Raw genomic sequence first — 16,775 nt, forward strand, 5'->3', positions numbered from 1 at the left:
AATTGAATTTCCATACTATATATCATCCTTTTTATAATCGATTTTACCTACCTGATTTTCTCTCGTTTTTCTTTTGCTACTTGTCTCTCCTTTTGCTGTTTATTCATATTTCCAATGCCTCTTTAATCGTTTTTCAGCTTTTTCTAATTCCCTCATCATCCGTCTAATTATATGCTTAATTGAGATATTGCTGATGTTAATTTACCCAGTCTCTTCATTGGTTTCTGAAATGGCCTGATTATGTTTACTGGGGCTTTGCCACCTTGTTAATAATTCCACTGGCATTCTTCTCTGCTGCTGCTATATTGTTCTTGCGAGATTTTGGCACCATTTTTTTACAATATTGTTTTAATATTACAGTATTCAACAAAATATCAGGAAATATATCAAATACTTATAAATACATGAAAAATCAGCAGGGTTATTACTATAAAAAATTCAATTATTCTAAGAAAGTAATAAAAATCACTAATTTCACAGGAGTGTTAAATATATTGACCATTCACTATATAGTCTCAAAAATCACATTCCACATTTTGTCAAAATTGGTTAAATAACGAACCTGTATAAAGTGTTTCTGAATGATGCTCCTCTTTTCTCCTTTCATAAACCATTCAAGAAATAACTAAATTCCATAGTATAATGTTTTAAAAATGGCTTTACACATGTAAGAGAAAATTAAATAGAATCTATTAATCCTATATATTTCGCTCAATATGTCATGAGCTGCATTCAGGAAGAAGGCAGAATAAATGTTACCGGTTCTGACTTCTCCTTGAATGAAGCTCATGACATATTGAGTGAAATATATAGGAGTAATAAATTCTGTTTAGTTTTCATATAGGAAGCTGTTGTTTAAAACTTCGTTATGTCTAATGCATGTCTCTGTAGAAGAGCAGGAGAATAAAACTGGCACCTTTGGGGAATGTTTGGTAATTTCACAGTGCTCCAGTTTTTTTATTTATTACATTTTCTAGTTTGAATTAGCCTGGCTGTGTACTATTGAATAACATATGATATTCATCTTAGAACCACAGTTATAGAAAGTGTTAGATTTTGTCCTTAATGATTCTTGTAAAGAATATGCATGTCTCGTTATAGTGTTTCTCTATAAAAATCACCACTGCAGCTTTTAATCTGAATTGGAAGCCTGAAGTGCCTTGAAAAAAGTTCTCTGTTTCATCTCTAGAACAAGCTTTTCAGACTAGATAAAAATGAATAAAAATACAATATATATATATATGTGTGTGTGTGTGTAACTCAAGTAAAAGTTGGTAGATTGGTAGAGTTTCCGCCACTAATGGCTCATGCAAGTTAAGCAAGTCTGAGCGTGGTTAGTAGTTGGAAGGGGACAGTCGTTCGGTGTTGTTGGCACTCTGCTGAGGACTGGCCATTCTCACAGGGTTAACTTCGGTCTGTAAACTGACGTATGTCAGACCTCTGTACCCTCGAGGGCACGTGGGGATATGACAAACATATATATATATATATATATATATATAGAGAGAGAGAGAGAGAGACAAAAAAAAATCCTTAGCCCCCCCATGGTAATATTCATAGTTTATGGATATCATAAACCTTTTGTGGATGGCTCCCATCCACAAAAGGTTTATGAATAAACCTTTTGTGGATGGGAGCCACATAAAGAAATATGGGTATATAATTGGAAATACAGGCTAACCATCCTCCTCTTCCATTCAGAACTCATGGAAAATTTTGGAGACGCCTTGTTATAGCAAAACTTTAATATAAACCAAAATGAACACTCGATGAAAGTTTCGACCTTCATATCAAGGTATCATCTGGAGCATACACATATATACAGAGAAACAAGCTGCACTGCAATCTACATGGTTTGCTAATTACTGACCAACCGTTACAACAATTATTGGTCTGACCTCTGGTGAAAAAAAAAAAAAAAAAACTTGACTATATCAAAGCTAGAGTCCTATTTTATTATTATTATCTATTCGGTTACAAAATTAAATTGGTCTGGAGATCAACATGTTTATATATATATATATATAATAAAAAACTGTTATTTAAATATAAAGAGCCAATAGGCTTCATTTTGGTGATATAAACATTATACATTTCCTAGGAAATGTGTTTTACATTATGGAAAATACCAAGAATAGTGATCAGAACTTTACCACCTTTGCTGTGAGTTGCCTGAGTTTGTACTACGTACTAGGACTACTTGCATTAGCTCATGCTAGTAATCACTAATACTTTTATAGTTTATACTATAGAGTATACTATATTCGGCATGAAACTCTCTGATTCCAATCTTTGAGTTTCTTATTCGGTTTTAAAACAATGTGGGATTTAATATCCCCTTAATTTAAATAAAAAACTGTGATTATACATATAAATTTCTAGAAATAGAAATGTATATGTATAATCTAAATATTAAAATCCAGTTTATTAACAGTTCTAGGTATTACTGCAAAGTTAAGGCCTTTATCTATAAATATTTATTTATAAATTGGTGAAGCAGGCATCTCAGATCATGCTCTCAACACCCTACACCAAATTGATTGGAAAAGTGCCTGCTCTTTACATCACACAAAAACCTTGTATGAAAGAAAATTTAAAGAAGCCTGTGAAATTCTGATTAACCACCCTAATCTCAACAATAATGGTGGCATAAAAATTCCAAGAATTTGGATGGCACATATTCAGCCTACTTAGTATCTAGGATACTTCAGAACTTTAAGCAATTTTCAGTTTTTATTGGAAACTATTCCATACCAATTAGTTGAAATTTATATGCATAATCATAGTTTTTTATTTTATTTAATTTATATATATATATATATAACTTATTAGGAAATTTGAAGCTAAAAAAGAGTACAAAATAACCTGAACTTCTCAAAACTCTACATCAACTCTGACAAAGTTGTAATTAATAAATCATCTCACATCCTTTCGGATGCAGAAAAAAGTATCCTCAGCAAGGGTTTAAATTTTATTCCTTCTCCAAAATCTATCCCAAGAGAATCACTCCTCACCAAGATAGAAAAGGCTGCCTCCTTCCTCCCTTCACAAGATGCAGAACTTCTCCATATTGAATCCATCTTTATCATTAACAATGCTAAACCACCAACAGATAACATCTCTTTGTCGGAACGACGGGCTCTTAAGAGTTAAAAAAATAAGAGAAATATACTTATCCTTCCCGCAGATAAAGGCAATGCCACAGTTGTGCTTAACTTTGAAGATTATAAAAATAAGATGCTTGAATTACTACAGAGTGAGACTTACTCAAGTCTTGAGAGAGATCCCACTCGTGAACTTCAAAATTGTACCAACAATTTATTAAAAATAACTTCTGAACTATCTAGAAACATTTGCCTTTTTCTTTGTTCTCTCCATCCACTCATGCCATGCATATATGGAGTTCCCAAGATCCACAAGCAAAATACCCCACTTTGTCCCATTGTTGAGGGCATTGATTCACCAACATACAACCTTTCAAAATATCTCTCAAAATACCTTAAATGTTTTTCTGGCAAGTCTTCGTCTTTTATTAACAACTCTGCAGATTTTGTATCACTTACATCACTTCAGTAAAGATATTACTGTTCAAGAAAATGACATCATGGCTAGCTTTGACATAGTATCCTTGTTTACAAATATTCCTACAGATGAAGTCCTGACACAACTCAAAGATAAGTTATCTAAAAAAATGTTAGCCTTACTTACTCATTGCATCAAGTCTGGATACTTTAGATTTCAGGACACCATCTACAAGCAAAATCATGGTCTAGCAATGGGTAATCCTTTATCTCCTGTACTTGCCAACATTTATCTGGAAGATTTTGATGTTAAAGCTAACACCTAGAATTTGGAAACGATATGTGGACGACATTTTCCTCATTTGGAGCCATGGACATGATTCTCTCCTGGATTTCCTTGAACATCTCAATAGTCAACACCCGAATATCCAATTCGTGGCTGAGTTTGAAACTAATGGTTCCCTGCCTTTCCTGGAAGTGAAACTGACCCCGTTCTTCTGAAATATTTAAAATTTCAATGTACAGGAAACCTACACACACCAATGGATATCTTCATAGTCAGTCCCATCATTTCCCTCCTCAGAAACTTGGAATTATTTCTACTTTGGGACATAGACATGCTCTCTTCTTGACAACCCAGATGAACTTCATAAAGAAATCAATTTTCTTAGATCTACTTTCAGACTGAATGGTTATTCTCAAAAAATTACTAAAAAATACCTTTTTAATCCTCCTAGTCGCCATACTGAAGAAATGAATAATGTTAAAGGCAATATATCTATACTATGCATAAGCTCAGTCTCAAATAGCCAAGGTTCTCAAAAATATAACATTAGAACTTTATTCACTCTGCTTCCTAAGATCTGCTCTCTAGTGAGCCGTCCAAAGCCTAGCCATCACAACCTAAAATATCCCAGTGTATACAAGATATGGTGTGACTGTGACATACCTTACTTTGGCCAGATGGATAAGTCTATTGAATTGCATATGGAGGAGCACAGAAGGGACATCATTTACAAGAGAACACACGCCAGTGCTTTATCCAGCCATATCCTTTTTTCTGTCGATTCTGATGATCATCAAAACCATAGTCATACAATCCTTTGGGATAGATCTAACAACATTTTCCATTGCCATGACGAATTGGAGAGAAAAAATTGTAGAATCTAGAGAAATCATCTTTAACCCTGTACATTTAAATAATAATTTAAGCTATAACCTCCCAGACTGTCATTCTGCTGTGATCACATACTGGTGCTCACGAGATGCTATACGCACGCACTCACCCAACAATGTGGCCAACGAAGGAACAGCTTTGAATACGTTAACTACAACATTTTCACGGTAAATATGTATAGTGACTTTCCTGTGCTGTTCACAGTTTTTTATCTTCAATGTGTAATGTTTTTTCTTTTCTTTTATGAAAACACCCGAAGAAGGCTGTAAAAAGCTGAAACTAGTCATGTGATACCATTAAACCTTTTTCCTTTACTCTCGGTTTATGTCATTCAATTCTTTTAAAAATTATGTTTAACAACCGAGTAAATCAATCTCACTACATACATTATATATATATATATATATATATAGATAAAAACATGTTGCTCTCCAGCCCAATTTAATTTTGTAATTAATAATAATAATAAAATAGGACTCTAGCTTTGATGTAGTCAAGTTTTTTCTTTTTTTTTTTTTTTTCCACCAGAGGTTAGGCCAATGATTGTTGTAACTGTTGATCAGTAACTTTAGCAAACCACGTAGATTGTAGTGCAGCTTGTTTCTCTGTATATATATGTGTATGCTCCAGATGGTGACCTTGATATGAAGGTCGAAACTTTCATCTAGTGTTCATTTTGGTTTATATTAAAGTTTTGCTCTAACACGGTAGTTGTCTCCATAATGTATTCTGATCACTATGTAAGCATGAAAGGAAAAAAAAAAAAAAAGACATTGCCATCATATCAATAGCCAGAGGGTAGAAGAAACATATTTAGAACTAGAAAATTAGCATATGCGATAGAGCTAAAAATTACTCAACAAAAAACAAAAAAATGATTAATATCAGGCAAAATCAGTTAACTGATACAAGTGTGAAAAGTGGAACTTTGAAATAGAAAAATTGAACAATTTAAATATTTAGCAGTAATGGTCACAAACCAAATGAGATGGTAGAAGTGTAGAATCGAACGAAAAGTGGTAATCTGGCTTCTTATTCTCTCATGTGTATTCAGTTCAGAAGATATCCATTGGAAGACTAAAGTATAAATATATAAATCAATATTCATCCAGTTGTTACCTATGTATGTGAAACCTGGATATTTATGGTGAGGGTAGAATTTTCCTTTCAAAAGCTGAAATTTAATTTCAGCCTTATAAGGAAAATCTTTATAAAAAATATTTGGCCTAGTGAATGAAGGTCTCTGGAAGATCAGATACAGCCATGAGTTATATCATCTCTGCAGGGTTTTTCAAAATGAAGGAGCAGATTGTACTTGTTTGTGAACTCTTTATTTCCAGCAATATAAATACGAGTCATATGTCATCTGACAGGAAAACTGTCAGATGACAGTTATCGAATTCATTGCTGCCAATTCAGTGCCAAAGCTCTTCCGATGTGGTGGGTGGGGTATCATGTAAATGGTATCTTTAATTAATCCTCAAAGATAAAATTGCAAGGGGACCTGGGTGGTAACTTGCACAGCACATGATCATTTGTCCCACTTTGAGCCATCCAGCAGTTAACCCAGTGTTAGTAAGGTGGGATGTCACAGACCCCAAAGATTTTAAATTGACTATAACTTTTTAAAAACGCGTGACAGTGAGTCATGCCTCAATATAGCTTACCCTCCTGTAACCTGCTACTTGACACCATAGATGACAAGCTGGTGCGTGTCATCTATGGTGTTGTTGATCACATAATTCCAAGGTGCCCCGACTGTGCAATTAAAAATGAAAATTTTAAGTTAGTGATATCATTGGAATCTCAAGGCTAAATGTTTATTATTGTATTAGCTTCCTATAATGTATATGTTTCTTTTGTAAGCCAATACCAAAGTGCCAAAAAAATACTGATTTATTTAGTTTGTTCATTATATAAGCTAGGAAGATTTTTGTTGAAAAATAAATGTTTAATTAGTTAAATATTTTTGGGTAATAAAAATTTAATTTTGTGGATCTGCCTTTTCATTCTGTAAAATCACATTTAAACAATACGTAATCTAATATTGATTAAAAATATATGGATTTCTATAATTATAATTACGGTGCTGGTGAGGTGGGTTTATGTATATAAACCCGCCTCACCAGCAGGTTAAGAAGAGTTGTGTTGAGATAATTACGAACATTACAGTAAAAGTGAGGCAGCACCCTATCTTGCATGAAAATTAAGTCAGCATAGTTGTCATCAAGTTGAGGGAATAATCAGATTTGTGACATATCGAGGTATTGCATCCCAGTTAATGTTGCCTCAGCAAAGAGGAAAAGGCCCATAAATTTCACTGCAAGAAATGGCACAAAACACATTCACTTTTGGTGAGTTTCTGTCATGTTCATTGTTTGCAGGTAGATGTTCTGTCGCCCCCCGTATTCTCACGTTATGATGATTCATTTCACCACGTAAGCAAAAGTTGATTCATCAGAAAATAAGAGTCTTGCTGCGAAGGCAATGTCCTCCATATCATCCAACTTTTTTATGCAAAAGTCTTTTATCTTTGTCCTGGGGTGTACTGCCTGCATTAATTGCAACTTGTAGCCTTTTATATGCAATTGTTTCCTGAGAACAAACCATACCATTATTTGAGGAATGTCTAATTCCTTGCTTGCACAGCTTATGGATTTTCTTGGGCTGCACACAAATGTTTATTCTCGTAGACAGGCTTATTACGTTGGTTATGCATTATTAAAACACTTAAGGAATTGAACAACGTAGTTAAGAATATAAATTAAATTAAACTTTAATAAATATTTCCGATATTTTGGCAACGTCACGTTGACGTTTTCAAAAGGAACTTACAAAAAGGCACGTGCACACAGGCACCACAACACAGTAACTGAGAATGAAGATATGAAGCTATCGTTCTCCTAGAAGTCCTGATGGTGCCCTCTAGCAGGCTAAGTAGGTGTTTTTGGCCGTTGGGTTGAAGGTCTGTTGATGTATGCCTCCCAAATTTGGGGCAGTCGCATACAGCCAAATTTGTTGAGGTTTGGAGAGTTTCTTAGGGCTGAGACTGATTCCATAAACAGTCTTTTGAATTTGTATTTGCTACGGTGTATTACTGTAGCTTTCTTCCACTGTATTCTGTGGCATGTATCCAGAGCAATGTCTGCAAGACCAGATGGCTGTACTTGTGAAACCGGATGTAGTTCTTGTGTTCAGAAATTCTGATTTTTGCTGTCCTGCCTGTTTGGCCAGAGTACGACAGTTTACAACTGCAAGGGACCTGGTACACACCAGGTAGGTCTAGGGGAAGTGGTTGGTGTTTGGTGGAGCGGATAAGGGATGCCAATTTTCTGTAAGGCCTGTTTTGGTAATTTTTTCCGAGGTGCCTCATATGTATGGAATGGTGATGGATTTAGAGTAATCTTTGTTGTGGAGGGGAGTGGGGTGGTTTGTAGGTTTTAATATTTTTTGGATTTCTTTGGGGGGGGGGGGTAGCCATTGGCTGAGAAAGTGTTGGGGATGTGATTTAGTTTAGTGTTTAGGGCCATGTCGTTAGAACAGATAAGTTTAGCCCTGTTGTATAGTGTTTTCACCACTCCATATTGTTCTGGGGGGGGGGGGAAACCCACCCATACAGGCAGATGCATTCACCAACAATCCCACCACCCCCTCACAACAATATGGAGTGGTGAAAACACTATACAACAGGGCTAAACTAATCTGTTCTAACGACATGGCCCCAAACACTGAACTAAATCACACCCTCAACACTTTCTCAGCCAATGGCTATCCCCCCCCCAAAAAATCCAAAAAATATTAAAACCTACAAACCATAGCCCCCCTTCACAACAAAGAGTACTCTAAATCCATCACCACTCCCTACATCGAGGCACCTCGGAAAAAATTACCAAAATTTTAAAAAAACATGACCTCACCTCCTGTTACAGGCCTTACAGAAAATTGACCTACCTGGTGTATACCAGGTCCCTTGCAGTTGTAAACTGTCGTACTTTGGCCAAACAGGCAGGACAGCGAATATCAGAAGTTTAATAACACAAATGTGTTTGTTGAATTCTTTCAACATTAACTTCAGAAACACGTGGACAACCCAGACTTTTTCCTTTACAGATGCATTCCTCTTCATAAAATTTTTTGTTCCATGAGTAAATCTGCTTATGATGAGGAGTTTTTTCTTAAATTGAGAGTGTAGAATTTACATTGAACCATAATTATGGTATTACATTTTAAAAATTCGAGAACATAAAATGCTTTCTCCTGCGAAAATGCCATTTTTTATGTTAAATCTTGGAGCAAGTGACTGAAGGATCTTTTTTGTTTCAAGCACTTACAGTGTACTCTAGTTAGCAAAATCCTGCTACTAAAATGTCAGGAAGAAGTAAAGTCTCATAGTTTTCTTATCAGTTTGTATTGTTGGAAATAAAAATTTTGCAAACCAGTATATCTAGCATAAATCAAGTTCAAAAAGTTGCAGTGGGCAAGAAATGTTTTTCATGTAGAAAATGACAGTGTTCTTAAGAAGACCATAAATAGTGAAATTCTTGTTAAAAGACCAGGAGGCCAGGGCTGAATTTGAACTGTAGAGCCGTATTGAAGGTCAGAGCAATTAAAGCAAGTAAGTCTACTTTAAAACCAGAATTATTAGCGTATATCTCAGATGTATCATATTTTGAAACTTAGTTATTTTCTTTTTTTTATTTGTATGTAAATCTAAAATTATTTCTGTTAAAACTTCTTCATTCTGTTTTTCAGTGAAAGTGCTCTTTTGGATCCTAATAGCAGTGATCATGTGGTGGCAGTTACTCAGCTAAAAGACCAGATAGCATTATTACAGAAACAGCTGGCTCAGAAGGATCAACTCCTTCTTTCAAAGGACAAACAGGTAATGGCCTAGTGAGGGTTTTGATTAACTTTACCTACAGCAGCTGTACTAATTTTGCTTTTGTCCCAAACAAGACAGGTTAGTTAATTTATAGTACACTAATACTCTACATGGATTCAAGGAAAGTTGGGGGGGGGGGTGAGAAGAAATTAGCTAGCATTATTATATTTGAATACCTGTAGATTGTACATTTTTAGGAAAACATAGCAAAACCACTAAAGGAGAAGGGGGGGGGGGTATTTTATGAGTTAGGGATTGATCTGTGAAGAGGTTGTAGCTGTTACTGTATGTCTTTTAGAGGTAACTGAAGGAATTACTGATGCCAGTCTGTGAGGCACCTGTTGAGTGGAACCTCCAATTCCCCTTTCATTCTTTTTTCTGTACTTTTCCCCGACTTATTCTTTGCTCTGTTTTTCCTGAGTCTTTTTTGCTTATCTGTTCTCTGCATCACCATCACTGGGATTCTGATCCCAAACATACTTTGGATTGTTCAGAGGCTGAACAATCCAAAGTATGTTAGTACTGTAGATGGACAGAAAGTCGAGGAGAAAGAAGCAGTAGAAGTGGTGGATGAAGAGGAAGAGAAATTTTCTCCATGAGTTGAAACCTCAAAGGAATGTTGAATAGCTGCTGCACTCATTTCAACAATTTAGTAAAGAGCAGTGAAATTATTGTCAATTCAGAAGAACACCACCCAGGGAAGTACTTATAGAAAATGTAGGTAGCAGAACCTGAACATCTGTGTGAAAGCAGATGAAGTGAATTTGTGAGCAATGGGTCATTAATCAGTCTTTTGCTCTCTTCTATACCTAATCAAATTTTTGGGAGCTCTTACAGTCACCACCCCAAATGTGAGAAAACAGTATTCAGTGTGGGTAAGATTTGTGATTTGTATAGAATTAATAGGGATGCATAAGGGTCAAAGCTGTATAACTGGGAGGAGACCTCCATGTAGCTTGTTAAGGAATGCAGAGAACTGACGAGACTTCTGACCTAATGTCCAAATCTCACTTTCTCATGGTACACACTGTTAGGTATTTACCCAGATACTGAATAAAAGGATGGGCTGGCAATTTGGGATTTAGCCAACCAAATTGTATTCTTACTAGCTTAAACCACAATGTAAAATGATGGTACAACATGACAGAATTTCATGCCAAGTGGAGTGTCCCCTGTTAAACAAGACACCCATTGTTTTCATCAGAGAACCAGGGTGTACAGAACAGAGTTAGCTACTGGAACACATCTCAACTCAACATCAGCAGAGTTCATGATTAGTACTATCATTGTAAGAAACATCAATGGAAAAGAAATGGTACCAGCAGCAGAAGAATTGGATAAGTGTCAGATTGACATAATAGATGTGACTGAAATAAAGACAAAAATAAGTGAGAAATTTCGAAGCAACAAATACAAAATGCTATTTTCAAGCAATAACAATCAGGTAAAAGAAGTAGCTATTGTATTTAAAACTAAATATGAGGGTAATCTTCTTGAATGGCAGGCATAGGGAACTGGACAAAGAGACTTATTTGTGCATATGGTCTCACAAAAAGGTTCTATACTATGAAAGAAATGGAGGAAATTTTCAAAGCATTAGAGAAGACAGCTGATACAACAAAAAAGGAAAAGTTGGTCCTTGTTGAAGATCTAAACAGCACAGTAGGAAATTATTACCAGACAGAAATGTTTTGGGAAAATATATGAAGAAAAGAGCAAAGCTAATAATAATGGTAAGTACCTGCTGGATTTCTGTTTAAGACATGGACTAATTATTACTAATATCATGTTCCAGCATAGAAATGTGCACAAATTCACATGGAGAGATGTAAGAAATAGGAAAAATGTCATTGACTATGTTTTTGTTGATAGCAATGTTTTCCCACTGTTTCAGGACACGAGGAATTGAAACTGGAAGTGATGACAGTTTTGAGCAGGATAAAATTAAATTTTGTATTGAAAAAAGTGTATAAGAAAGTTTCGGAGGTGAACTGTAGACTCAAATACACAAACATCAACCAAGAAAAAATTAAACAATTTGAAAACAAGAACCAAACCTTGAAGATTCAGTAGCAAACATTGAGGAAAACATAGATTGATTCAACCAGAGAGACATGTGGTGAGGTTGCTTGCAAGGATAGAAAAATCAGAACTCCGTGATAGACTCAGGAAGTTAAAGTAGCAGTCAAGGAAAAGAAGAAAGTATCAAAAGTTCATTCCTGGCAAGTAAGTCAGCTTATGCTCTTACAGAGAAAAATGTAAGAATGCTAATCGGTATGTAAAACTAGCTAAAGAAAAAGAAATGATCAGAGAAAATAAATATCAGGAAGGTGACAAAATATTTTGAAAGCCATTGAAAAAGCTTGGAAATGGAGGAAAGAGTATGGTAAAAGGAATAAGAGATGACAAAGGTGACATGAAAACTGAAGACAAAGATATTTTAGATGCCTGAAGTAATTGCTTCGAAAGATTACTAAATGAAACAAGCAGTGATAGAATGGTGGTAGTAGAAAACATTCAGCAGGAATATATAAGTAGAAAAAGCCATAAAAAACTGAAATGTGAAAAGGAAGCTGAAGTAGATGATACTTGACCAGAAATGCTCAAATAAGTGGCAGCTGCACTGCATAATTCAGAAGGCCTGGTTAGAGGGTCAGATCCTGGATGATTGGAGTAGCGCTCTCATAGTAACCTCTATAAAAAGGGAAAAACTGAATGTGAGAATTATTAAGTCTGGGGGGGGACCACAATCCTACCAGGCATGCCCCCCGGGTGGCAGATGGGGGGGAACCCAAATGGGTTGTTTTGAATAAAGAATAAAGAGCTGTGGACCAAAGGATGTAGCAGAGGCATGGCAAGCTGGCTACATTATTATGCCAGTAACTTTCATGAGCAGGAGAAAGTCTACAAACCGAGATAGTGCTCCTGCGTATACGGGACAGCTGACGCGCCTACTCGAAGACCACATAGAGTAGGTGAGAAATCAGCAATGTGGTCAGTCAAGGAAGTGAAACATGTAGCCACCCTCAACATAAGATCACTATACCGACCTGGAAAATTGCAATTAGTCCAGGAAAATTTAAAAAGACTGAAATGGAGTATTTCAGGTTTATCAGAGACACATTGTTGCGGAGATAGATTCATGGATTTACAGAAGGAAGACTATACTTCTCAGGAAGAAAAGATAACATACACAGAGAAGGAGTTGCATTATTAATTGAAAAGAAACTTACACAGTCAGTAATTGAGATAAAACCAGTGTCTCCTAGATTAATCACAGTCAAACTTCAAGCAAAAGAAAAAGGTCAAACAATTAAAATAATCCAAATATATGCACCAGACAGTAACCATTCAGAGGAAGAAATAGAAAATTTCTATGAAGAACTACAACATGAAATAGATAATCCCAAAAATAGAGAACTCATGATAGTGATGAGAGATTTTAATGCTAAAATAGGACAGTTCACAGCAGACAAAAAAGATGTGATGGGGAAATTTTGATACGGAGAGCTTAATGACAGAGGAGAACATTACTCCACTTCTGTAAAGCAAACGATCTAATGATTACAAACACATTGTTCTATCACTGCCCTAATAATAAATATACATGGACATCCCCAGATGGTAATATAAAGAACTGCATAGACTATATCATCATAAACAAACAATGGAAAAGATCAGTAAATAATGTACAAGCATTAAGAAGTTTTGATTTTGACACCGACCACGAAATATTAACTGCCAAAGTGAAGATAAAATTCAACAGGAAAAACAATATCAGAAACATCAATCTATCAAACTAAAAGATTGGCTCAAGCAGAAATCGATTTTTAGAACAGATGTGCTTGAAATTAGAACCCTCCATCTTCCAGAACAGCGGAAAATACTGGGAAGAAGGAAAAGAAACAGTGTTATCAATTGCAAAAGACACTCTAGGTACCAAACCCAAAATAAACAAACAGTGGATAACCCAAAAAATTGTAGCTACAATAGAAGAGAAAAGAGAGTTCAAGATACAGTAAAACCCTGAAGTTATGCAGTAGGTGGGACCAACAAAAAGCACGTAAGTCGAATTTGCGTAACTTGGGGTATAATTTTGCATGTAATTTATATATACAAACATACAATTGGGACCAAAGGTTCACAAAAACACCTATATTTTTTAAGAAATATAATCATAAATGTAGTTTTTCGTACATAAAAAAAAAGAAAGTTATTTCGATGTCGATGGTTTCATAAAATCTAATAGATTCATCTGACGGCATGTCTTTTTCTTGGCACACAAAATTTCTTCATAGCAAGCTAATGTTTTTTTATTCCTTGCCTTGTGACTACAATTTGTTCCTCGTTAGAATCTATGTCCTCCAAAATCTGTAAACCTTTCTTTTATGATTCTTCTTACTGTAGATTCCTGTAGATCGAATTTCTTTGCTAGCTCACAAATTTTCATTCAGCCTTCAAAATCCTTAATAATGTTGTTTTGTTTCCAAAGTCAATGTATTTCTTTTCTTGCTAGCAGTAGAAGAATCAGACTTGCTTCTTTTAGAAGACATTATTATTTTTTATGTAATAAAATTTTTATCAAGAACATAACATTAAACAATCGCAAGGTTTGTAGACTATAAAAATCGTGTATGAATGGAGACCGCGCAAAACATGTCAGTGCTTGTTCACAGCATGTGCAACACTGGCGGTAGCCAGTGCCTGAAAGATATGTCGGGGTATGACTGTACTTGTAAACCAACAAAACAATGAAGAGAATAGAGACAAATACAGAGCACTAAAAATAAAGTTGATAACCCATGCAAAAAAGCCAAAGAAAAATGATTAGAAGAAAAAGCTAAGAAATGCCAAGAAGCATACCAACAAAACAACCAAAAGTCTTTCATGATACTGTAAGAGAAATTACAAAGGAATTCTCAGCAAAAGCAGTAACAATGATAAACAACAAGATGACTGAAACCAGGAATATTGAAGATATAAGAAATATCTGGTCAAACCATTTTAAGACTATCTTCCACCAAGTAAACAAAACTACAATGCCAATAATAGCAGAAAATAATGACCACCCAAAAATTTTACAAGAAGTTAGATACACAATAAAACAGATGAAAAACAATAAAGCACCAGACATTGATACTATCCCTACTGAACTGTGGTCATATGGAGGCAGCATATCAATAGAATATTTAACAACCCTATTCAATAAAATACTACAAACAGGAGAGATCCCAGATGACTGGAGATCTGGAAAGAGCATCCCAATATACAAGAAAGGAGACAAAAGAGACTGCAGAAATTACAGACCAATCAATTTACTCTTCCACACCTATGAAGAAATGATAGGCATAGAACAAGCTGGTTTCTGAGGAAACTATTCAACAATATGCCAAATTTTCATATTGCACCAACTAGCAGAGTTCAGCTGGGAAGACCATAAAAAACTATATTGTTGTTTTGTGGACTTTAAACAAGCTTTTGATAGCATCAACAGAGAAATCCTTCTTAAAATTACTAGAAAAAGCAATAGACAAATATATAATACAGTTTCTGATAAAATATTACTCTAAGACAAATGCAATAATTAAAAAGACACTCACAACAGAACCCATAGAGATCCAAAAAGAAGTAATGCAAGGATGCCCATTATCCCCATGCCTATTCAACATATATCTAGAAGTTGTAAAGAAGGCAATAGACAATGAGCCTGGAATCAATGTCAATGGTTTAAACATAAATAGTATCGAATATGCGGATGATCTCGTCCTTATTGCAAGAACCCCAAATGAACTACAAAAGTTGATAAACAAGCTAAACGAAACCTGTAAAACATATGACATGACAATAAATATACAAAAGACAAAAGTGATGAAAATAGGGAGGAACGGAACTATCATCTCAGCCACCCTAAACGGAGAACAAGTAGACAACTTCATATACCAACTAACAGAAATAATAGATGAACTCAAAACAATCAAACACAGAATAGCGATAGGACGAACCACCATGGGAAAATTACAGAAAATCTGTAATTTTCGGCATTGTCATTCCATGATTTTAATTTAGATTTCAGTCGTTTCGTTAATTGTGAGGTCTGTTATATGTATTCCTTCGATTACATAAATGATTTGTGGATGTTTAGCACGGATGGAAGAAGGGTGTGTGCAAAGTGTGACCTGAATGAGGAACTGATGAATGCAAATATGAAATTGATGACAGAAAGTGTTAGTAATGATTGTGTCGTGAGTGCACATTTGAAAGAGAAGGATGGTGAATAAGAGAGGCGAAAAAATGTTAAAAAATTAGGAAAAAAGAAAAGGAGCGATTTGAAAACTGTAACAGATGTTAAAAGGGATGAAAGTGAGGCGAGAGTGGCGGAAAAAACGAAATTGAGAGAACGAATGAAAGTAGAAATGGCGTGACACAGAAATCGCAAGTGAAAAAAATCGAAAGAATAAATGATAGCGAAAAAAGAATGAATGATGGCGAAAGTTGGATGCATGTTGGACTGAAAGTACTGAAACAAAGAAAGATAAATGAGAGTGAAAGTGAGAAGAATTATAGTGAAAGTTGGACGTATGTTGGACCGAAAGTACGGAAACAAAGAAGGATGAATGAGAGGGAAAGTGAGAAGAGAGGGTCGGAAAGTGAATTGGATTGGATGAGGGGCAAGAAAGGAAATAGATGCAGAATGAAATTAAGAGAATTCAGGTCAAAACTATTAAAATAAATCATGATTGCATGAAAGATTTAACGAAAGATGAGCGAGTGGCATTGTATGGCGACTCCATTATTAAAGGTGTACTAGAGGATGACATGCACAAGGTATGTTTTCCAGGTGGTAAAATGAGTAGAGTGATTGAGGCATTGGTATTGAGGCGGGAGCGGGCAAAAGAGTTAATAGTATTAATAGGTACGAATGATTTGAGAGAGGACAAAGGGTGTGTCAGAATAGATATCAGGAGGCTGCTTAGAAGGATAAATGAGAATAGTGTGACAGGAAGGGTAGTTAGCGTGTTGCCTAGGTATGACTGTGGTGAAATGAGGTGGAGAGCAGGGATTATGAATGATATGCTGGCTGAAATGTGTGAGGAGACGGGAGTACAGTTTGTTAATGTGTGGAATGAGTTTGAGGGACGAAGTGAGCTGTATGGGAGCGATGGACTGCATTTGAGTGGTTATGGTGTGAGTCGCT

At 35.5% G+C, this 16,775-nt stretch overlaps 1 protein-coding gene across 1 annotated transcript in view; it reads left to right on the forward strand.

Moving 5' to 3' along the window:
* Positions 1–16,775, forward strand: part of LOC150099404 (protein FAM76A-like) — an 88,996-nt gene that overhangs the window by 58,701 nt on the left and 13,520 nt on the right. The window contains exon 3 of the mRNA XM_090404340.1: positions 9,451–9,580. Coding sequence (XP_090260466.1) covers positions 9,451–9,580 — 130 coding nt within the window. The remainder of the gene's footprint in view (positions 1–9,450; positions 9,581–16,775) is intronic.

The sequence above is a fragment of the Typopeltis vanoorti genome, chromosome 14 (genome assembly GCF_054136105.1).
Source record: "Typopeltis vanoorti isolate ZY-2024b chromosome 14, IOZ_Tvanoo_1.0, whole genome shotgun sequence".
NCBI lineage: Eukaryota > Metazoa > Arthropoda > Arachnida > Uropygi > Thelyphonidae > Typopeltis > Typopeltis vanoorti.